At 53.5% G+C, this 25,070-nt stretch overlaps 1 protein-coding gene across 1 annotated transcript in view; it reads left to right on the top strand.

Annotated features, from left to right (window-relative positions):
• Window positions 1-25,070, top strand: part of LOC140424427 (uncharacterized) — a 134,717-nt gene that overhangs the window by 97,559 nt on the left and 12,088 nt on the right. Inside the window, exons 3-4 of the mRNA XM_072507865.1 lie at window positions 4,131-4,290; window positions 23,533-23,648. Coding sequence (XP_072363966.1) covers window positions 4,131-4,290; window positions 23,533-23,648 — 276 coding nt within the window. The remainder of the gene's footprint in view (window positions 1-4,130; window positions 4,291-23,532; window positions 23,649-25,070) is intronic.

Here is a 25,070-nt window from a genome sequence, read left to right as displayed (position 1 = left end):
GCCGCCTCTCTGGCACGCTCCTCCTCCTCCTCCTCCTCATCCAGGGCAACAGAGACATGAGCGGCTGCCACCACGGCGGCCAACATCGCTGGATGGTCTGAAAACATGACGGCCTGGTGGGGGGGAGGGGAACGACGACATGTCATCATTGCCCATATCCCCTCCTCCCCCCAGCCAGGTGGCATGGACCGCATGGGTCCAACTGTTGGAGGCTGGCACCTGGCCAGGTGGACCAACTCATTTGCCCTCCCATCACCCACCCCGGCACGGACGCCCTCCCCAACCCCCAACCTCCACCCCAGCACGGACCCCCAACCCCCAACCTCCACCCCAGCACGGACCCCCAACCCCCAACCTCCACCCCAGCACGGACCCCCAACCCCCAACCTCCACCCCGGCACGGACCCCCCCCAACCTCCACCCCGGCACGGACCCCCTCCCCAACCTCCACCCCAGCACGGACCCCCCCCCCCAACCTCCACCCCGGCACGGACCCCCTCCCCAACCTCCACCCCAGCACGGACCCCCCCCCAACCTCCACCCTGGCACGGACCCCCTCCCCAACCCCCAAACTCCACCCGGCACGGACCCCCCCCCCCAACCCCCAACCTCCACCCCAGCACGGACCCCCAACCCCCAACCTCCACCCCAGCACGGACCCCCCCCAACCCCCAACCTCCACCCCGGCACGGACCCCCTCCCCAACCTCCACCCCAGCACGGACCCCCCCCCCAACCTCCACCCCGGCACGGACCCCCTCCCCAACCTCCACCCCAGCACGGACCCCCCCCCAACCTCCACCCCGGCACGGACCCCCTCCCCAACCCCCAACCTCCACCCCAGCACGGACCCCCCCCAACCCCCAACCTCCACCCCGGCACGGACCCCCCCCCAACCTCCACCCCGGCACGGACCCCCTCCCCAACCTCCACCCCAGCACGGACCCCCCCCCAACCCCCAACCTCCACCCCAGCACGGACCCCCTCCCCAACCCCCAACCTCCACCCCGGCACGGACCCCCCCCAACCCCCAACCTCCACCCCAGCACGGACCCCCAACCCCCAACCTCCACCCCAGCACGGACCCCCAACCCCCAACCTCCACCCCGGCACGGACCCCCCCCCAACTCCCAACCTCCACCCCGGCACGGACCCCCTCCCCAACCTCCACCCCAGCACGGACCCCCCCCCCCAACCTCCACCCCGGCACGGACCCCCTCCCCAACCTCCACCCCAGCACGGACCCCCCCCAACCTCCACCCCAGCACGGACCCCCTCCCCAACCCCCAACCTCCACCCCAGCACGGACCCCCCCCAACCCCCAACCTCCACCCCGACACGGACCCCCTCCCCAACCTCCACCCCAGCACGGACCCCCCCTAACCCCCAACCTCCACCCCAGCACGGACCCCCCCTCCCAACCTCCACCCCGGCACGGACCCCCCCCCCCCAACCTCCACCCCAGCACGGACCCCCCCCAACCTCCACCCCGGCACGGACCCCCTCCCCAACCCCCAACCTCCACCCCGGCACGGACCCCCCCCAACCCCCAACCTCCACCCCAGCACGGACCCCCTCCCCAACCCCCAACCTCCACCCCGGCACGGACCCCCCCCCAACCCCCAACCTCCACCCCAGCACGGACCCCCAACCCCCAACCTCCACCCCAGCACGGACCCCCAACCCCCAACCTCCACCCCGGCACGGACCCCCCCCCAACTCCCAACCTCCACCCCGGCACGGACCCCCTCCCCAACCTCCACCCCAGCACGGACCCCCCCCCCAACCTCCACCCCGGCACGGACCCCCCCCCCAACCTCCACCCCGGCACGGACCCCCTCCCCAACCTCCACCCCAGCACGGACCCCCTCCCCAACCCCCAACCTCCACCCCAGCACGGACCCCCCCCAACCCCCAACCTCCACCCCGACACGGACCCCCTCCCCAACCTCCACCCCAGCACGGACCCCCCCTAACCCCCAACCTCCACCCCAGCACGGACCCCCCCTCCCAACCTCCACCCCGGCACGGACCCCCCCCCCCAACCTCCACCCCAGCACGGACCCCCCCCAACCTCCACCCCGGCACGGACCCCCTCCCCAACCCCCAACCTCCACCCCGGCACGGACCCCCTCCTGGCACTCCCCCGGAGCCCAGCCTACTCTAACCACCCCCCCCCCCGCCGCACACACACACAAGCCGAGACACACCTCTCCTCACGCAATCAGTCTGCGGCCACGCCATTTCCTGCCCAGAGCCAACCCCCCAGGCCGTCACTCACCTCCTCGCTGGTCGGCGTGAGCCTGGAGCACCGGGTCACGCCGATGAAAAGGAGGTTTGATTGACGTCGACGTGAACGGTCATCACGTCGACGGGACTTCGGCCCATCCGGAAGGGAGAATATCGGCAGGCCGAAAATCGGCTGCCTTGTGCAGACCCGTGACATTCTCCGCGGCAGCGGCGCCATTAACGCCCCGCCGACTTTTCTCCCTTCGGAGACTTCGGCGGGGGCGGGGGCGGGATTCACGGCGGCCAACGGCCATTCTCCGACCCGGCGGGGGGTCGGAGAATGACGCCCCAGATTAGAACATGGAACAAGATGATTAAGAAATAGAAACAGATAGCATTGCTAAAAGCTATATCTTCAACCTTTTTCAATCACTCATGGAATGTCTGTGTCACTGGTAAGGCCCATCTGTTGAGACCACAACCAGATCAGCCATGATCTTAGTGTTTTTGAAAAACATTTTATTGAAGCCATTTTAAATATACGCATAAGCACAGAAATTCATAAGGCAATCGTGGCAACAGGTAACAACCCCACCCCCCCGCCACTCCCTGCACCTTCCCAAACAACTGCCCCCACTTATCTCGTTGGCACCCCGGTTGCTGCCTCTCTTTTCCAACCTACCATCTCCCCCAACAACAACAAAATAAACAACACCCATCCCCCTCTGATGGCTCATTACTGCTTCAAGAAGTCGATAACAACTTCCACGTCAAGGTGAACCACTCCTCCATCCCTCAATTGGGAACTTAATTTTTTCCAAATGCAGGTGGGACTTTCCATCGGCCAATGCCAAAATCAGGAAAGGCGATTGAGCGGAGAATCAGTTTTGACGCGAAATTGTGGCTGGCGCCGGGGTTCACACCAAATCACAATATTCCGGTGCTTCGACAGCGGCATCAATGCGTTCCACCTCCATTCCGTTCCACCACAACATACCTACAGAGAATCGTGTACACAGCCCAGTCCAACACGTGAACCCACCTCCTATCCGTTGACTCCATCTACACCTCCCGCTGCTTGGGAAAGTGGGCAGCGTAATCGAACGACCCCTCCCACCCGGCTCTTCCAACTTCATCCATCGGGCAGGAGATACAAAAGTCTGACAGATTCAAAAACGACTTCTTCCCCGCTGTTACCAGACTCCTAAATGACCCTCTTATGGACTGAACTGATCTCTTCACACATCTTCTCTACTGAGTGGTACTACACTCCTGGATGCTTTACTTCTGTATGCTTCGCCCGATGTCTGTGTCTAGTCTGTGTCTACATTGTGTATTTATGTTTGCCCTATGTTTTTCTTTCTCATGTATGGAATGATCTATAATAATAATCACTTATTGTCACAAGTAGGCTTCAATGAAGTTACTGTGAAAAGCCCCTAGTCGGCACATTCCGGCACCTGTTCGGGGAGGCCGGTACGGGAATTGAACCTGTGTTGCTGGCCTTGTTCTGCATTACAAGCCAGCTGTTTAGCCCACTGTGCTAAACCAGCCCCTACAGTCTGGACTATATGCAGAACAATACTTTTCACTCTACCTTGGTACACGCGACAATAAACAAATCCAATTAAAGAGTCCGTCCTGAAATAGACAATTTTACAAACCTTGTAATTGTAACAACAAAATGAGAGAAGAAACATGGGAAACAGCCTAATTGTTCTCAGAAGATTTCCTGGAATCCTTACATTCCTGAAGAAATGAGTCAGCAGATGGAATACACGAAAATTATGTGGTATATAGGAAATATCTCATCACATTCTAGAAGCACAGCAAGAAAGGAGAATAAAGATAATAATTAATTTGCAAGGCCTTTTGTCTACTGCTTTGTTATTGTTTTAACAGTTTCACTGGATGAAATATGAATCACCATTTCTGACACGACATGTACCAACCTACAGCTTGGAAAGCACCCAGAGGCATGATTACCAGAACTTAACCCCTAAACTTCATGTGCAAACAAGACATGGATGTAATCCAAACAAATATCCTTGCTCAGGCATAGGTAAGCAAATGTATTGGTGGAAATAATGTACTTTTATTCAAAGTAATTATCTTCTGACAATGCCGCAAAACTAATATTGATCACAAGTTAGTAGTAGTAGTATGGAAATATAGCATAATAAAATCACTTTAAACCTGATTATTATCGATGAGTGAACTGTGCAGGTCATTCTTAACAATGAAACTTAAAGTGTTGTTACTAAGGGGAACTAATACATTTGGTTACCATATTACCCTTTCATCTCTCAGGTCTAGGTTTATTTCCAGCCAGACTTCTGGGACAGTTCCCCTGTCTGGTATTGTAAGAATCTTTCATGAGATGACGTTGTGCTGTTTAGATGCAGTTCATATTGGTGTATAGTTACAGTGGAAAGCTGCCCTAAAATTGGCATTAATTGACAATTACTTAGAAAGGCCACAGGACTTAGCTAGGCTAGGAGAATCGGCAGATAGAATTTATTACAGAGTATGATCTGATACATTTTGGGAGAAGAAACAGGGAGAGGCAATATAGGCTTACTGGCATAGTTCCAATGTGTGTCAGGGACAGAGAGATGTGGGCCTCCATGCGCATAGATCTTGGAAGGTGATAAGACATAATGAGGGAGTAGTTAGCAAAGCATATGGGATCATGGGCTTCATAAATAGAGGCATTGGGCACGATTCAATGGCCTCGTTTCACTCATGCGAGAGCGCGACGAGCTGGTGAAAAGCGAGAAATGCCAAAAATAAAATCCCGCCGGCACCAAACCGTTTGTGATGCAACCAGCCTGCACCAGTAGGGGAAATCAGGATCCTGCCATAGTGTGGCAAGAAACCAATACTCACCACTTCAGACCTATTTCCATATAACTAACTAACGGGAGCCACCCCATATCCAACAGCCTCTCGTGATCCAGCCGCCTCCCCAACAAATGGCCACGCTGGTGCTGATTAGTGCTCCTTTTAAAAATGTGAACCTGGTGGAAGGGTTGCTGCGGGACCCTAAGCGGTGGGTAACCATCTTCGCTCACAATTATGAGCCCGGCGGGGTGGCCTTGCAGCCCCTGTGCTCAGAGGGGTGGAGGGACAATCGGTGGGTGCAGCCCCGGTTGGGGTGGACCGCCATGGGAGGGCTGGGGCTATCGGGGCTGTGTGTGTGTGTGTGGGGGGCGGGGGGGGAGAGATCAGAGCTGGGGGAGGGGAGGGTTCCGGGGGGGCAACCGTGTGGGAGTCCTTCATGCCAACCCCTAGACTCTTATCCATTCTGTGGGCAACTCTAGTCCCTGCCTGTTTGCTCACTGATCAACCATAACTTAAACTGGCCGCAGAGGCTTCTGACTATGCAGCTGAAGGCTATTGTTAATAGGGAAATGCCAATCGTGGTAAGTGAGCACTTCACACATCCCAAGTGGATCCCCATGAATGGACAGGCCATGTAGCATGTGGGGTTCATTGCCTAGCATCCCAATCACACATTGATGCATGGACACTGTGCTTGAACACTGCGGGTGGCAGCACCACAGATGCAGCGGCCAATCTTCGATCACCCAGGGGATGGGACACCGCTTCAGGCACGTGGCTGCAGGTGGGCTTTGGTGACATTCTGTTCGGGTGTCTGGGGTGCAGGGTGTGCGGTCAGGTGAGTAGGGCCTCCCCGCCGCAGCTGCGTGTGTGTGGGCATGGCATGTCGGTGGTGGTTGGGAGGGGAACGACACACACCAGGTCTCCAGGTCTCGGGGGATGGGACATGGGGTTGGTGGTCGAGCCACATCACGAAGCGAGCCAGAGGCGCAGTTGTGGTGAGGGTTTTACACCACTGCCCCACTCTCACGATGGTGGTGCCCCACGCTTCCTCCCACCCCCCCCCCCCCCCATCCCCTCCAACCCACACGCACACGCCCCTCCTTACCCCCTACCTACCCCCGTCACCCCAGTGTCCTGTCAGTGATTCTCAACGTGCTTGGACTTCCCTGCTACATCAAGGTGTATCCCCAGGATGCACGCCAGAGGTGGAAGCAGCCACCTGCTTACCATGTCCTGTGGCCTTCGATACCCCTGGCAGGCGTCCTCCGGGGGCTCTTGATGGTGGCACATGCACAGCTATGCCACTCTGTTCCAAGTGCTGACTGCGAGACACGGCTTCATCCGATGCGTGGAACTCGGGGGAGCTGGTGGCCACTATCGCCAGCCATAGGTTGGGTCCGGGTTGTCACCCAGCACCCACTCCTCCTGGTCGGTGCCCATAAGGCCCTGGGGTTCACCTCTGGATTGAGCTCCAGCTGCCCTGGGTCATCTGGCCCTGCCAGCCTTGGAGGCCCCAATGTCTGCACCATGGTGTCGGAGCCCTTGCCCCACAGTGACTGGGACACACTCTGCAGTGCCTCGGCAATGCCCACCTGCGACTGGGACAAGCTCCGCAACGCCTCGGCTATTTCCATCTGAGACCAGGACATGTCCCGCAGCGCTTCATCAAGGTCCGCCTGGTACTGGGTCACATCCCCCAACGAATCGGATAGTCTACTGATGCTCTCAGCCATGGCCGTCACCAACTGCGCCACGCCTTGGACACCACCACTATTGCTGCTGCCGCCGTGCACCAGGCTCTGCACTGCAGTCGTCACCTTATCAGTGTCGGCCTCGGTGCCACACATTACCGGCGCTACCTCCTGCGCCCACAGCTTCTGGGACTCCTTCAACCGACTATGGACCTGCTGGAGTGTCGCTGACATCTCCCTCTGAATATCATGACCTCACGCTAACATCTCCATCAGCTCCAGGTACACCTGTTCCAGAGGTTCAGCATCTGATTGGGATCCAGCAGACCTCCGACTGCTGTCTCGCTTGGGAGTTACTGCTTCCATCTGATGTGCATCAGCAACTGTGAGGTGCTCACCAAAATGTGCCCCAGAAGCTTGACCACTAACGTTGCCCCGCACCGAGGTGCGTGTCTCTGCACTGGTGGAGGGTGGGGATGACAGCTGTGACGCATCCTCCAAGGTGTTCTCATGGGATGCGGGGGAGGGGGGGGAATAACCCTGGATGGGCCGGCGCCATCGGCTGGAGGTCCTGTGGGAGAATGAACACGTGGTCAGTGGGAGGGGTGGGTCAGTCTGTATGGCATTAGCAACTCACATTTGACAGGTCCTACGGGTGGGGCCTGGTGGACCCTCACCCTGGAGAGAGGGGCATGGACGGGCCTGGAGGGGGGCCCCCAGGGACCCCCTAATATGGTATCCTCACTTGGGGGGCTGTGGGGTAGTGCCCATGTGTGTGGGGGTGACATAGTCCATGGGTAGGGGGTGCTAATTTAGAGATCGAGACACCCATGCAAAATGGCAGCCCGATCTGAGTTCAGCTCCTCAGTGCTGAAAAACATTCTGGGCTGGATTCTCCATTTCCTAGACTAAGGGCGGGATTCTCAGTTTCTGAGGCTAAGCGTTGACGCCAGGGCAGGATTTGTGGACTTTCACAACAGCAAAACTGGTGCCAAACCTGGACCGATTCAGCTACTGTTACGAAGCTGACACCAGTGCACATGGAACACAATCATTTCCAATGAGAATTGGTGCCGGATTCGCCGGTTTCACGATTAACACTCAGTAGGCTGACAAGCTGCAGCCGCATATACACACTGCACTCCCCCCACACACTATCCCAGCCAACAAGATGTCAACACACCTCACCGACACCGAACTGGAGACCCTCCTGGACACAGTGGAAGAGAGGCGGGCCACCCTGTACCCCAGCCTGGGAAGGAGGCACCCATCCATCGCCATTCATCATGCTTGGGCGCAGGTGGCAGAGACAGTCAGCGTCACCAACAACACTGTCCGGGGGATGTGTTCCACTCCTAGGTGGACATTGCCGGTCCCGGTCGCTGGGGACGTGTCCCGGTCACAGGTGGACATTGCCGGCAGGGTTCCAGTGTGGGCTCCAGTGTATGTCCTAGTCACTGCGTAGCATCGCCGAGGGCGTTGACACCATGGTACAGACATTGGGGAGCCTCAGAGCTGGCAAAGCCACATAACACGGGGTAGCCGGAGCTCAATCCAGCTGCCCTCCATCCCGAGGGGCCCTATAGACATCGACCGGGAAGAGGGGCTGGATGCCAACCCAGAGCCAATGTACTGAGTGATGACAATGGCCACCAGCTCCCCTTAGTTCCCCCCCACCCACCCATTCAACAATGGCAGGATCCGGAGTCAGCCTCCGGAACAGGGTGGCATGGCGAAGCATATGCTGCCGGCAAGTTGGTAGGGGCCCTCCGACTCCGGGGCCCCCAGAGGACACCAGGGGTACCAAAGGCCATGGGACATGGTAAGCAGCAGGCTGCCTCCACGTCTGATGTCCGGGAAGGAGATGAGTTGACATTCGAAGTCACGTCCTATGAGAAGCAGGCGAGGATGAGGGCCTCCCTGACCCTCCGGGCATGCAGGCCCTCGCCGCTGCTGCCTGTCCTCCATCCTCTGGCTAGTCCTGCAGATCCTCCCAGGGCTCATCCTCCAGCTCCTACTGGTCCAGCACTTCCTCCTCCTCCTCCTCGGCCGCATGTTCCTCCCCCTCCAGCACATTGCCCCGTTGCTGTGCCAGGTTGTGGAGGACACCACAGGCTGCCAGAAAGCGGGGGACCCTCTGGGTGGGTGTATTGCACTACCAGAGTGGTTGAGGCATTGGAACCACATTTTGAGCAGTCCGATGCACGGCTCAATGACAGCCTGGCCACATGGGTCTCGTATCGATCTCTGCATAGGTCACCGGCTTCCATACTGACGTCATTTGCCAGGTCCTCAGCGGGTACCCCTTATCCCCCAAGAGCCAACCAGCCATCCTGGGGTGGTCCTCGAAGACAGCACGGTAGCAAAGAGGGCAGCACGGTAGCACAGTGGTTAGCACAGTTGCTTCACAGCGCCAGTGTCCCAGGTTTAATTCCTGCCTTGGGTCACTGTCTGTGTGGCGTCTGCACGTTCTCCCCGTGCCTGCATGGGTTTCCTCCAGGTCCCCCGGTTTCCTCCCACAAGTCCTGAAAGATATGCTGTTAGGTGAATTGGACATTCTGAATTCTCCCTCTGTGTACCCGAACAGGCGCCGGAATGTGGCGACAAGGGGATTTTCACAGTAATTTCATTGCAGTGTTAATGTAAGCCTACTTGTAACAATAAAGATGATGATTATTATAAGATGCCAGGGATCTCCGACTGCTCCAGGATGTAGCTGTTATGCACGTTCCCAACTAAGCGTGCACACATGTGCATGATCTTCAGGTGGTAGTCGCACATGAGTTGGACGTTCAGTGGGTGGAACCCCTTTTTGTTGATTTAGGGCACTCCCTGACGCCCCGGTGTGCGCAAGGCGACATGCATGCTATCTATTACCCTCTGGACCTGGGCCATCCCTGCGATGGCGAAGAATCCTGCTGCCGGGCATCTTGTTGGGCCTGGTCCAGGTCAAAAGTTTATATAGTTAGCTTCCCGGGCAAACAGGGCACCCGTGACTCCATGGATGCACTTGTGGGCTGTAGCTTGTGAGATGCCGCACAATTCCTCGCTTGAGCCCTGGAATGATCCTGAGGCGTAAAAGTTCAGGGCTGTGGTGACCTTGATGACCACCAGGATATCCACTTCCGGGTATCCTCCTCCTCCATGTGGTGCCAAATCCGCGAGGACATGGCACAGGTGCCGCACTATCCCCTTGTTCAGGCAGATCCTCCTGTAGCATAAGCTGTCCGTCATCTGTTCGAAGCACCAGCGACGCCAGTTCACCTTGGGTTGTCACCGGCCTCCCCCTCTGGCTCCCTCCCTGGCCTGATGGGCGGCCGGGTCCTCAGGGTGTGGAGTGGGGCCTTGCGCTTGGGCTGCCACCTTGAGCCTCCTCCATGCTGCTGACCGCCTGACCTGCCAGCAGCACCACGAGGGCAGCTTCTGCAGGATCCAAGATATCATCCATCTCGTGTAATATCTGAAAGGAAGTGGAGAGGATGAGAGACCGATAAACAGCGGTGTCTTCCTCCCTAGAACCCTCCAGTTTCCCATGGCGGCCCCCACCCCTCATATGCCCCTCCATCCTTCAGGGTGCCATCCAACCCGCCCTGCCCACACACCCCCGGCCACAGTGGGGGCCCCTGGTTACAGGACCCAATCCTGTACCCCAGACACCTGCTTGCAACATTACCTAGACCGGGAGCTGGTTTCCTCCGGGTGCACACACCCATGGTCAGTGGGAGTTATGGGTGGTTGGTGTGAGAGACAGGCAGGAGCTGGAGTTGCAACTGTTGTGGGTACACACAATCCAGGGTGTGGGATGGCAGCCCCTCCCCCCCCCCCCAACCGAGGCCGTCCCCCTCAGGGGCAGCAACCCAGTGACTCTGGTCTCCCTGCCAGAGATCAAAGAGGGCTCCTCACCTCCTCAGATCCCCACAGCAGCCATTCCGCCAATTTTAAAAAGGACTACTAATCGGTGCCTGCGTGCTTGGGAAGGCAGTTGGATCACCGGAGGCCGTTAGATAGGGGCTCATTCCCGTTAATGATATGGAGATTGGTTTAATTGGTGATTATTGGTTTCTTGATTTCTCACCATGCCACGGCAAGATTCAGCTCTCACCTACGTGGACGGGCCGATTAGATAGCAAATTGATATAGCACTGGGACTGCGGCGCTGAGGACTTGGGTTCGAATCCCGGCCCTGGGTCACTGTCCGTGTGGAGTTTGCACATGTCCGTGTGGAGTTTGCACATTCTCCCCATGTCGGCATGGGTTTCACCCCCACAACCCAAAGATGTGCAGGTTAGGTGGATTAGCCACGCTAAATTGCCCCTTAATTTGAAAAAAAAAATTATTGTGTATTCTAAATTTATTAAAAACAAAGATAGCAAACTGCTCGGCAAGTTTCCCGATTTTGGCCTCTCCTGCAATCTAACGGCAGTGGCGCTCTCTCGCTCAAGTGCGACGTGGCCATTAAATCGCGTCCATCATCTCAAATTTTAGCATAGGTGGAAAACTGAAATAGTTTTGTGTCAATGCTCAATTTGTAGGGTGAATGCATTGTCACATTTTTCTCCAAGTTGATGAGCTGCAGAAATAGGACTCTCGCCTTTCTGTTTGTCCAAATAATAGTTAGTAGGTCAGATCCAGAATACTTGATTGTTGATTGTTTTATAGTTGACGTCCAGTGTGTTGCTCTTAAATGCACAGAGAACCAAAAGGTTTTTTAATGTCATTGACATAACTGGAATTGCAACTGCAGACTTGAAACTTTAAATACACAAATATTTCCATTTTCAAACTACACAACATTCGATCTCTTACTTCAGGAGGGCACTTTATGGTCTCAAATTGATCATGTAGTATTGTTTCTAGACAAAGTTCTTGTGTTCAGTGCCCAAAAAGTGTAAATACCACATAGATGTTTAGCTGTTTACTTTTAAGTCTTCCAGCCACTGGAACAGTTTTATGTCCTGACCCCATGTCAAATGGAAATTAACATTGTCATTTCTAATGCCTGGTTGCACTGAGATGTGGGATGTGAATAAGCAGTGGGCATCATGGAACCTCAAAAGCTCATTTTAGTGTTATGCTGTGAAAGTTGAGGCAGCCTCTAATCCCCTCATCCAGCAGAAGAAGCACACACACAATTCCTGGGACATGGTGTAGCCATCTAAGATGGCCACCTGCAAAGGACCATGGGAATTATGGCCAACCCAGGACTCAGACAGATTCACAGCCTATTTGTATCTAAAACACAGGTAACCAGACCTGACCGAAACCCCCGCTCATTTACATTTCAATGGCCCATTTTCCCAGGACAATTGGACTCCAATCAAGTAACAGATATAGCCACAGACTGATCGGCGCCACTCTCCTTACTCAGAAAGCACAACTGCCAAGGTCAATGACCGCTAAGGACCCGCCCAGCTACCAAGGCACCCGCCCCTTTATTGGCCAAAATCGAAGAGAGTGATTAGAGTCCTGTCGAACTATTGGGTCCAAGGTTAAGGACCGCCCCAAAGAGCGCAAAATCCCAGAGGGATAAAAGAGAGCGCAGCCATGTGTTCTGTCTCTCTTGGATCCAGCCTGTGCCACCCAATTACAGCAGGAACAGCCAGCTAAGTTCAAAACCAACGATCGCTACCTGACGGATGAGCCCAGCAGAGACAGAGCCACTTTCTTCGAACCAGCAAGTGAAACCCAGATAAAGGCATTTATCCATTTGCACAGTGCCGGTCGCCCTGAAGTTAAGTATAGGTTATTGTAGCTGATAGGTGTAGTTTAACTCGTAGTAGATATTTGCATGTTGAGATAACTCTTGTGTATGTAAATAAATCATCTTTTGAACTAACTAACTGGTTGTGTGGTCATTTGATCGATATAAGGGAAGGCTTGTGGTTCACCGAGATAAATAAATAGACCAACAATGGTGTGGACAGGATGCAGGTGCAGCACCTAAAGCAGCCTATGACCATGGAGGAGGCATCACTGGACATTGCGTGGGTGCTATTGTTTCAGACCTTTGATTAAATTAAGGCTGGAAGCCAAGAGGAACAGGGGGCGGGATTCTCCGACGCACTGCACCCATTTTCCGCTGCGGCACGCCCCCACCGACAATGGATCCTCCGTCTGGCCAGCCGGCCAATGGGGTTTCCCATTGTGGGCACCCCCACGCTTTCGGGTAAACCGTGGGCGTGAGTGCTCTGTCGGCGAAACAGAGGTTCCGGCTGATGGACAATCCGGCCCACAGTCTTTGATAGCTCTATCCTCAGGTGAAGGGCATGGAGGATATTGTCATGGTTCAGATATTTGAGAACATGAGCTCCTCCATTGAGAGAATGACCACCCATTTAGAAAGCCATATGCAGCACCACTCTGGGTGGGTGCAGGAGCAGTGGAGTGTTACGCACAGAAAGAGAGAGACTTGATCTTACAAGGGAGGCTCTTCGTCGATAATGGCACAGAGATGTGAGTAGTAGATCCCAGCTGGTGGCCTTGTCCAGCAGAAATGGCTGAGGCAATCCATCAGGCTGGTGGCTATCTCGGGCCTTCTGACTCCGAAACCATCCATGCTGCAAGTCAGAGGCTGCCCCTGCAATGATTCAGGAACAGTAGCCTTTGGAGGAGGTCCTGAAAGCAGCTCCATGATGAGGATGGAACTTTGGGTTGTCTCAGCTGAGTGACAGGTGCAATGGAAAAGGCTCATTCTGAGCTACAGGGAGAGCATAGGAGTGGGTAAGAGTGCAGAGTGGCACTCCATTAGATGCACTTGCTGAGTCACCTGGGCGAGGTTTCCTCTCGGTGTTTTCAATAATTTCTGTGGTTGCAAAATGATTGAAGATATTGCTCAGATTTCTACGTGTTCATGGATTGAGGTGGAGATTGAGAAAATGACTAAAGGGAAATATACGTACATATGAACATATAAATTAGGAGTAGGCCATTCAATCTCTTAAGCCTGCTTCAGAAGTCAATCAGATCATGGCTGTTCTGATTGTGACCTCCACTCCACTCCACATTTGACCTACTCCTCGATTAGCTTTGACTCCCTTGGTATTCAAGAATCTATTTGACTCTGCCTTAAAATATCAAATGGCCCGGCCTCCACTGCTCTCTGAGAAGAAAAAAATGTCTTCTCATCTCCATCTTAAATGGGAGGCCTCTTATCATTAAACTGTGTCCGCTTGTTTTGGTCCCTCCTAAAAGAGGAAACATCCTTTCAGCATCCACCCTGTCAAGTCCCCTCAGGATCGTGCATGTTTCCATAAGATCACCCCTCAATCTTTTAATCTCCAATGGATACAGGCCCAACCTGTCCAAACCCATCCCCCGACTCCAACGCAGGTATCAGCCCAGTGAACCTCCTCTGAACTACTTATGTATTTATAGCCTTTCTTAAATAAGGAGACCAATACTGGACACAGTACTTTAGGTTTGCTCTCACCAAAGACTTGTACCAAGGCATACCCTACTTTTATATTCCATTTCCCTTGCAATGTACAACAACGTTCCAATTGCCTTCCTAATTACTTGCTCTACCTGCGTACTAACCTTTCTGAATCATGTACCGGGACACCCAGATCCCTCTGAACATCAAAGTTCTTCGACCTCTCGCGATTTAAATAATATATTGCTTTTCAATTCTTTCTACCAAAGTATACAAAGTATTAGACCTTTCCTGCTTACAATGGGCTACCTTCTCCTGCAGGATGTGGAGATGCCGGCGTTGGACTAGGGTGAGCACAGTAAGAAGTCTTACAACACCAGGTTAAAGTCCAACAGGTTTATTTCAAATCACTAGCTTTCGGAGCACTGTTCCTTCACCTGAGGAAGGAGCAGTGCTCCAAAAGCTAGTGATTTGAAACAAACCTGTTGGACTTTAACCTGGTGTTGTAAGATTCCTTACTGTTCTCCTGCAGGGACACAGCCAGCGCATTGTGAGCTGCACGCTTGATGGGTCAGAGGGGTCTATAGCAGGGGGCATATGTGGGCATTGCACCTGGACATGAAGGGGTTGTGCTGGTGGATGCCAGAGGGTTCTGAGGAACAGGTGTAAAAATTGGATGTGAGGAGGGTGCAATATGTCAGCCCGTGATTCTGAGGGGGGTGGGTTTAGGAAATTGAGGGGTGGCAGGCGGAACTGATGCCAGGAGAGAGGTGGTAACTTACCCCCTTGCAGCTTAGCGGAGGTTGTTGATCTTATTCCGACATTTCGTGCCAGTCCTCCTAGGCATGCTACCGGTACTGACAGCTGTTGCCACTGCCTCCCAGGCACTGCTGACCCAGCTGCTGGTCCTCCAACCCCCTCAGGGGAATAGGGTGCCCTGGCTCTCATTCACAGAGTCGAGAAGCCTTGTGAGATCGACATCTCCAAAATGAGGAGCAGATCTGCGCGCTGCCATGCTTGTGTGTTGATTGGGAGTGAGTGGTGAAGGAACATTTAAAATCAGCTCTCCTGTATTAGTGGCAAGAAGCTGAGGCACAAGTCTGGTGAATCAGATGGCGAGAGAGCCAGTAATGGCGAGAATCTCGAGGATGCTCATTTTTTGACACTAATTGCCATTGAGCACGGGTATCGATTTCGCCAAAGCAGCCATCAAGAAACACCCTGCCAAACACGCCCAAAGTGATACTCAGAAATGTTTCCGTTGAATCACGGCCTATGTCACTTTGCAGATTCCTTATGTCCTCTTCATTACTTACTTTCCTATTTTCCATTGTGTCATCTTCAAATTTAGCAATCATACATTCAGTCTCTTCATCCAAGTCATTGTTGATATAAATTGTAAATAGTTGAGGCCCCAGCACTGATCGGTGTCACTCCACTCTCAAATCTTGCGAATCTGAAAAAGACCCATTTATCTTTACTGTTGTTTCCTGTTAGCTAACCAGTCCATTATCCATGTTACCCCTACACCGTGAGCTCTTATTTTGCATAGTGATCTTTGATGTGGAACCTTGTCAAGTATCTTCTGGAAATTTAAGTACAGAACATCCACAGGATCCTCTTTATTCACGTTGGTTGTTGCTTCCTCAAATAACTCCAATAAATTAGTCAAACATGATTTTCCTTTCACAAAGCCACATTGACTCTAATTGATTGCATTGAGATTTTCGAAGTGCCCCGCTAGTATCTCCTTAATAATACGTTCCAATGATTTCCCTACAACTGCTATTAAGCTAACTAGCCTGTAGCTTCCTGCTTTCTGTCTCCTGTCTTTCTTGAATGAGGAGTCGCATTTGCTATTTTCCAATCTGATTGGACCTTTCCAAAATCTAGGGATTTCGGAAAATTAAAACTAATGTATCTACGAACTAAACAGCCACTTTTTTCAAGACCCTAGGATGAAGTCTGTTAGCACCTGGGGACTTGTCAGCTTTTAGTTCAAATAATTTTCTAATATGCTGCTTTTCAATTCTTTCTGCTCTCAGAAGAAAAAACATCTTCTCATCTCCATCTTAAATGGGTGTCCCCTTATTATTTAACTGTGTCCACTAGTTTTGAGCAGTGCTGCCTGGAGGCAGTGGCAACAGCTGTCAATGCCGGTAGCATGCCCGGTCCCCTTTTTCCTGATGATTGTAATTGTTTTTAGATCCTCCCTCTCTTTCACCTCCTGACTCAATTATTTCTGGGATATTATTCTATCCTCTACAGCAGCGTTTTTCAAACTTTTATCTCCGGGATCCTGTGCTGTAATTTTCTTTGTTCTTTTAGGCAACAGGTTTAGATAAAGGATCTGGATCGGCGCAGGCTGGGAGGGCCGAAGGGCCTGTTCCTGTGCTGTAATTTTCTTTGTTCTTTGTTCTTTGGGACTCATTTTTGCCAAACGGCTGATCTTCGGGACCCATACTAGCCGACCTTCACAATCCACTCCAGCCGATCTTCGCGACCCACGCCAAGCAACAAAATGCTCGTTTTACTCAGCACTCGATACTCCTGGGAAATGCTATGCGGAATTCTGATAACCTCATTGGCTTTTGGCATGTTTTTAATATGCTATCAAAGATCAGGTACAGCAGGACTTTTAATTTGGAGTCAGCTGTAAGTTAATAACTGACTCTAGGGTCGCAACCTCAAAAGGAATTTTTCACCCACTACTTCTCTTTCAAAATCTGAAACTTCTCCTCTCATTTGCTAGTACCTCCCTGAATATAACCCATATGGGCTATGCATCCTTATTTGCGTTGGCACAATTGACAAAACCATACCTCAAGAAATCATCTTCATACTGCTTTGTTCTGGGTTACGTTTCTTCCTTGTGGACTGTTAACCAGAGGCCCTTGATCTGTTCAGAGCTAACACTCGCACTGCTCTGTCCTGCCCTGGACTTTCCTGGGCAGCTCTCTCCAGCAGATTCAGTTATGAGATCCTGGCTAGTAGGTACACTGCCTATTTGTGTAGAGACAAATAGCCATCTCTGGCCATCTCTTACTTGTAAGAAAACGATTCATCTTCACAGTCCTTGCTTTGCTTGCCAGCAGCTAGAAAATGGAAGCAGCTCTCCTCTGTGATTTGGTGCAAAAACCACATACAGTGTACGTGCAGCTTGTGTGACCGACTCACTGCTGCCACTTCTGGCCAGAAGACTGCACACTATCATGGATAATGGATTCTCTGTCTGCCGACGCCGGAATCGAGAAACCCAATTGGGCAAAGAATCTGTGGTGATTATGGAATCTGGCGGACGTCGGGTTCACGCTAAATCGTAATTCTCCGGTGCCTCGGCAGCAGCATCAATGCGTTCCACTCTGCATGTGCAGTAAACGCCATTAGCATCTCATTAGCAGGCCTGACCTGGACCCGGTATTCTCCGGGGCCTCTGCAATTCTCCGCCTCCACTGAGAGGAATTCCCGTTGGCGGGGCTCACTTGTGCTTTTCAAAATTGAAAAATTGAGGAAGAGAGAGGAGGCAGGTCATGGAGAGGGGCACCGTGGGCTGCCGGGCTGGGGTGGGGGGCCTGCCAGGGCCGGGGGGGGGGGGAACCAGGGGATGGGCCATTTGGCCGGGTTGACCCCCCGCCCATGGAACTCGAGCTGTGTCCAGGCATGGACCGCCATTGCCGTGGGCTGCAAGGCAGCCATCTTGCTCCGCACCCCACTGACAACCCACGTTGGCCCCTGATTCTGCAGAGTGACACTGGCCATATGAGTGCTTCCACCCCCACACCCCACCCTCTGCCATACCACTCACCCTCACCCCATCCTCCCCTCCCCCGCACAACCGGCCGGAGGGGCATCAAACGGCCCACCCAAGGGCAATGCCCATAGTAGCCCCAACAGGGGGGCGCTGGATGGGGGCCATGGAGCGTATCACTGGCAAGGGAAGCACCAGCTGACAGGGACGGACACCAGGGTCAGAGAACCCCCCTCCCCCCACAGTGCCAGGCACTGACGGGGACAGGGGTGCAGGGATGGTGCGGGGGGAGCATGAGGGAGCAGGGTTCGCAGTGCCAACCAGGGCCACCATATAGCTCATTGGACCTGTTTGGGCATGGGCGGTATGCACCGTGCTAAAATGTCGGCCTTTCACCCCTTGCAGACAATGGATTTTGGAATACAACTAGCATTGGTGGCCTTTCCCCTAGTCGCCACAGCCCTGGGGGAAGCACTGTGGCTGTTCGAGCTGGAGCTGCTCAAGGAGGAACATAGAAAATAGAACATACAGTGCAGAAGGAGGCCATTCGGCCCATCGAGTCTGCACCGACCCACTTAAGCCCTCACTTCCATCCTCTCCCCATAACCCAATAACCCCTCCTAGCCTTTTTGGTAACCTAAGGGCAATTTATCATGGCCAATCCACCTAACCTGCACATCTTTGGACTGTGGGAGGAAACCGGAGCACCCGGAGGAAACCCACGCAGACACGGGGAGAACGTACAGACTCCGCACAGACAGTGACCCAGCGGGGAATCGAACCTGGGACCCCGGCGATGTGAAGACACAGTGCTATCCACTTGTGCTACCGTGCTGCCCTGAAGCCCTAATGGAGAGGTTCACTTGCGCTTTTAAAAATCGAGAAACAGGCACTGATGAGGAAGAGAGAGGAGGCAGGATACGGAGAGGGGCACCGTGGGCTGCCGGGCTGGGGTGGGGGTCCTGCCAGGACCGGGGGGGAGGGGGGGGGGGGGGGGGTTGACCAGGGAATGGGCCATTGGGCCGGGTTGACCTCCCCACAGGACTAGAGCGGTGTCCAAGCACGGACCGCCATTGCTGCGAGCTGCAAGGCAGCCATCTTGCCGTGCACCCCCCTGGCCACCCACTTTGGCCACCGGTCCTGCAGAGTGACACCGGCCGTATGAATGCTTCCGCCCCCACTCTCTGCCATAACCCCCCCCCTAGTATGTGAAGAAGCTGCAGCAGTGGAGCATGCCCCAGAGGAACAAAAGCAGCCGCTGCGGATGGAGAGCTGGTCGCCCAACAGGCCGAGGAGGAGGAGATGCTAAGTCGGTGCCACTATGGGCAGCGCTTGTCATTCGAGGAGCTGCCAGACCGTGCATGCCGACGCTGACTCCAGCTGAGCAGGGGGCAATGCAACATATCTGCCAGATCATGGCACACCTATCACCGCGGGGAAATGGGGGACTACACAAGCTCCCGGTGGCCGTCAAGTTGACAGTCGCCCTGAACTTTTATGCCACAGGCATAGTGTAGGGACCTGTCCGGAATCTCTGAGCTTGGTGCACAGATGCATTCGTGCCATCACGGAGGCCCTATATGGTCAGACGGCACAATACATCCATTCCAATGTGGACCGAGCCCACCAGGATGCCCGGGCAGCATGATTCATTGCCATCGGCAAGATGACCCGAGTCCAAGGGATGATCGACGGGATGCATGAAAAAACTGAAATGAAAATTGCTTATTGTCACAAGTAGGCTTCAAATGAAGTTACTGTGAAAAGCCCCTAGTCGCCACATTCCGGCGCCTGTTCAGGGAGGCTGGTACGGGAATTGAACCATGCTGCTGGCCTGCCTTGGTCTGCTTTAAAAGCCAGCTATTTAGCCCAGTGTGCTAAACCAGCCCCTGCATGTCGCCCTATGTCGCAGATGACAGGTTGCTCTACACAAACCAAAAGGGGTTCCATTCGATCCATTTGCAGCTGGTGCGTGACCATCAGATGTGCATCAGTGGGCAGCACGGTAGCATTATGGATAGCACAATTGCTTCACAGCTCCAGGGTCCCAGGTTCGATTCTGGCTTGGGTCACTGTCTGTGCGGAGTCTGCACTTCCTCCCCGTGTGTGCGTGGGTTTCCTCCGGGTGCTCCGGTTTCCTCCCACAGTCCAAAGATGTGCGGGTTAGGTGGATTGGCCATGATAAATTGCCCTTAGTGTCCAAAGTTTCCCTTAGTGTTGGGTGGGGTTACTGGGTTATGGGGATAGGGTGGAGGTGTTGACCGTGGGTAGGGTGCTCTTTCCAAGAGCCAGTGCAGACTCGATGGGTCGAATGGCCTCCTTCTGCACTGTAAAAAAATTCTATGATACACATCTGTGCTCGAAAACCAGGCTGTGTGCACAATGCCTTCATCCTGGCACATTTGACAAATCCTGGCCTCTTCAAGGCGAACCCCCGGCTATGGTGTGGGCTCCTGGGCGACAGGGATTATCCACTCTATGACGTCTATCCGGTGGCCACAGACTGACGCGGAGACTCGCTACAACGACGCCCATATAGCGACCAGGAGCATGATCGAACGGTGCTTCGGCCTTGTGAAGATGCGGTTCAGGTTCCCAGACCGCTCTGGAGGGGCCCTGCAGTATGAAGCTGAAAGGTTCATCCACATCGTGGTGATCTGCTGTGTCCTCCATAACATCGCGCAGCAGAGGAGCAATGTGCTGGAGGAGGAGGGGGAACACCACACCTCCTCCGACGAGGACAATGCAGGCGAGGATTGACTGGACATAGGGCCCGGCCAGGCACAAGAGGCCGCACAACCTGTACGCCAGGGCCAATGCGCACGGACGCTCTGATCACCTCCAGGTTCACTGAATAGGAGGGGGGCCTCGAACTGGCCAAGGGCACGGACACCGCAAGACAAGACGCATGTTTAGACCATGGGCTGGGGGGAGTGGGGGGTGTGTGAAGCTGGGTTGGTGTAGATGTGGGGGTGGTGTGAAGGAGCTGTGGAGTGGTGGGGGTGGTGTGGGAGTGAGGTGCTGTGGGAGTGACACACGTGTCACGGAGAACCACAACTCAGCAGGGTCTCACTTCCTCGCCCAACACTGATCTCCACCCCGGCAACTGCCCTATCCTCAGGCCCACCGACCACATGCAGGACCCCCTGCCCTGCTGCGATGAGGGGCTGCAGGTACAGCGGTCCCCCTCCAGTCCTTTCCCTTCTCCCGGCAGTTATGTGCAGCCTTCTCATGGAGGGGAGATGGGGAAATAGAAAACAACAGTGTTAGACTGTCCAATACATGCAGCCCAGGGGATGGGTAGCTGGTGGCCTCAGTGGCCAGGGCACCTGGCCGTGGCGGCCGATATTGGTGCTGGGATTCGGACACCCTCCAGGTGGGGGGGATTGGTGCTAGGAGCACAGTGTTGCCTACTCACCATGGCCGCCCTGAAGAGGCTGTGCAGTTTCTTCTTGCATTGCTGGCTGGTCCGGACAGTGTTGTTGATGGCGCTCACCGCCTCTGCCACCTGCGACCAGGCCCGGCAAACAGCAGTGGCTGGCAGCCTCCTTCTCGGGCCAGGGTACAGGGAAGCCAGCCACTCCTCCACGGCGTCTAGCAGGGTCTCGAGCTCGGCATCCATAAAACAGGGTGCTACTCTCCTTGCTGCCATCTTGTTGGCTGGGATCGTATGTATGGGGAGTGACGTGTGTATATGCGGCAGCAGCTGGTCAGGCTCCTGAGTGTCAATCGTGAATCCGGTGAATCCCGCACCGTTTCTGATTGGAATCGATTGTGTTCCCCTTGGCGCCGGTGGTAGCCCTTCACAGTCGCTGAATCGGTCCAGGTGCGGCGCCAGTTTTGCTGTTGTAGAAGTCCACGAGTCCTGCCCCGGCATCAACACTAGTTTTAGGAACGGACAATTCCTACGCTTGGGTGCTGTCAGTTAGTTGGCATTCACCAATATAATGTTCTGGGCGTGGTCAGACTAACTACATGTTGAGTGAATGGTATCCCTTATGGTCTGTTACATTAATGGAAACCCTTATTATAAACATAACCGAGCAAGTGGTACAAAATGTGGAGACCATTAACTTATGAAAACTCATAATCATAGATATTGTTCACTAAATTTTGAATGAAGTGATGGTGGGCATACTGATTTTCATAATGTACAGACATAGTGGGCGAGATTCTCAGCCCGGGGCCGGGCCGGAGAATCCCCGTGACTGGCGCGAATCGCGCCACGCCGCCCCAACGCCGGCACGCAATTCTCCACAGAGCGGAGAACCGGCGCCATTGGCACCAGCGTGGTTGGCATAACGCCGGTCGGGGGCCACTGTACACGGCCAGCCCACCGATTCTCGGCCCGGGATGGGCCGAACAGCCGTCGTAAAAAAGCCGAGCCCCGCCGGCACCGTCCACACCTGCTCGCAGCCGGCGGAAACTCGCCGTGGAAGGGTCGGGGGGCGATCTGTGGGGGGGGGGGGGGGAGGGAGAGGGGGGAGGGGGGGAGAGGGGGGAGGAGGAGGAGGGGGACCTCCGATGTGGCCTGGCCCGCGATCGGAGCCCACCGATTCGCAGGCCAGCCTCGCTGGCTGGGAGCCTCCTTTCTTCCGCGCCGGCCCCTGTAGCCCTGCGCCATGTTGCGTCGGGATGGCGCTTTGATGGAAGCCACTGCGCATGTGCATGTTAGTGCCACCGTGCACACGCGGATCCCGCGGTGCCCAATTGATGCCGGGATCAGCAGCTGGAGCGGCGTGAACCGCTCCAGTGCCGTGCTGGCCCCTTGTAGGGGCCAGAATTGCTGATCCTGAGGCCGGGTTGACGCCGTCGAGAAACGCGACGGCGTTTCCGACTGCGTCAACACTTAGCCTCAGGATCACAGATTCCCGCCTGGTATACGAGAGAGAGAAACCTCCAATAGCACAGGAGGCAGTTGAATTGAATGATTATGAAACAAAATTGTCAGTGTACCAACAAAGTGGCATGAGTTTGCATGACTCCAGCCAAAATGATCTGCTGGTCTTAGGTCACAAAATATGTATCGATTGTGACACTTAACATAAAATTGAACAAGCACAGCTCCTAAAATACACTGTTGATGTAAACCGAGAACTGTCAATTTTGAGATCAGTTTTTGAAGAATAATTGTATTCACGGATTAACAGTATTTGAGATTTTGACATGGCGGGGTTCATAAAGCTAGAGCGGATTAAGTTCGTCCTAAGGGGGTCGGCTCAAGGGTTCACCAGGCGGTGGCAACCGTTCGTCGAATATCTTGCGGATAGATAGATGGGGGAAAAAAGAAGGCAGCAGCAGCAGCCCAGGATTTTTTTTGGGGGGGGGGGGGGAGGGATGGGGGGGTGGGGGGGTGCGGGGGGGGGGGTGTAGCTTGTGACAAGGCAGTTGCCAATTAGGGCTAGTTTTCATTTTTGTTATTTAATATTTATTTATTTTTTGTTTTTTGTTTATATAAAATAGGTCATTGTTTTCTGTGTTGTTATAAGGTTGTGTAAAGGATACACAATGTACTGTGTTGGTTGACCAAAAATTTTCAATAAAATATTTATTAAAAAAAAACAGTATTTGAGATTTAATGTACAGCAGTGACACACTTGCTTTTGTATTATTTTGAACATATCTATTTCTTGAACTGTCACCAAGTGCCACAGGTGGATCCAAGTGAGTTACTATCTCCTCCAAAGGATTATCGGGAATATATTTCTTTCATTCATCAATATGATGCAAGGAAGTATCCAAATGAACCAATCAGAGGAAAGGTAAGGAAGGATTTATAGCTGTGTAAGATTAATGTACAAAGATTAAGTAAGATGTGAGTAAATACTGAATGAAAGTTCATGGTCTATGTACTTCAAATGTACACGAGGGGACTCCTTCAAGTTAAGTAGGCAATGCCCAGTCTAATGTGGAATGAAGCCATAACGCTCAGAAAGGTGCCCGATTAAACATCCAATCTGAGTTGAATGACTTTTTAATAAATTTAGAGTACCAATTTTTTTTTTCCCCCAATTAACGGGTAATTTAGTGTGGCCAATCCACCTACCCTGCACATCTTTGGGTTGTGGAGGTGAGACCCACGCAGACACGAGGAGAATGTGCAAACTCCACATGCACAGTGTCCTGGGGCGGGGATCGAACCCGGGTCCTCAACGCTGTGAGGCAGCAGTGCTAACCACTGCGCCATTGGGCCACCCTTGAATGAGCTGATCTTGGCCAATGTGAACAAAGGAGCAGAATGGGGAAGAGGAAATGGAGAACAAGAAGGAAAAAGTGGGAACTGGTGGGAGATAGAGTCAACCATTACCCCATAATGAAACACTATACACTTAAGGACAAATTGAAAATATTAAAGGTGAGTCCTGTATGCCCTGAGAAAGAGTGATCATGTCAGACATGCATTAGCATTTCACAGAAATAGCATGGGTCAATTTCCAGCCACGATGTGCCCAGTACAAATCTCAGGAAAATACTGGGAGAGCCCTGAACATGATTTGCGCCAGACACCAAACAGTGTGTGATGTTCCCAGACCCTCCCAGCAGATGTAATCTGGGTGTGAACCAGATTAGCATATTAATCATAAATATGCAGAATTTTTAAAAATTGTTAAAAAATGACAAATGTCTTAATAAAATGTTTTTAAAACAAAATATGCAGAATTGGCTTTAAGCCACTCTTATAACCCCCAAGGAGGCCATGGGGCATGGGCCATTCAGTTACCTGTGACCTGCACAGAATACGAACTTCCCTGGTAACAACATAGAACATAGATAGAACATAGAACATTACAGTGCAGTACGGGCCCTTCGGCCCTCGATGTTGCGCCGACCTGTGAAACCACTCTAAAGCCCATCTACACTATTCCCTTATCGTCCATATGTCTATCCAATGACCATTTGAATGCCCTTAGTGTTGGCGAGTCCACTACTATTGCAGGCAGGGCATTCCACGCCCTTACTACTCTCTGAGTAAAGAACCTACCTCTGACGTCTGTCGTATATCTATCTCCCCTCAATTTAAAGCTATGTCCCCTCGTGCTAGACATCACCATCTGAGGAAAAAGGCTCTCACTGTCCACCCTATCCAATCCTCTGATCATCTTGTATGCCTCAATTAAGTCACCTCTTAACCTTCTTCTCTCTAACGAAAACAGCCTCAAGTCCCTCAGTCTTTCCTCATAAGA

The sequence above is a fragment of the Scyliorhinus torazame genome, chromosome 1, assembly GCF_047496885.1.
Source record: "Scyliorhinus torazame isolate Kashiwa2021f chromosome 1, sScyTor2.1, whole genome shotgun sequence".
In the NCBI taxonomy this organism is placed as follows: Eukaryota; Metazoa; Chordata; class Chondrichthyes; order Carcharhiniformes; family Scyliorhinidae; genus Scyliorhinus; species Scyliorhinus torazame.
The sequence above is the reverse complement of the archived record's forward strand: the minus strand, read 5'-3'. Positions and strand labels throughout refer to the sequence as shown.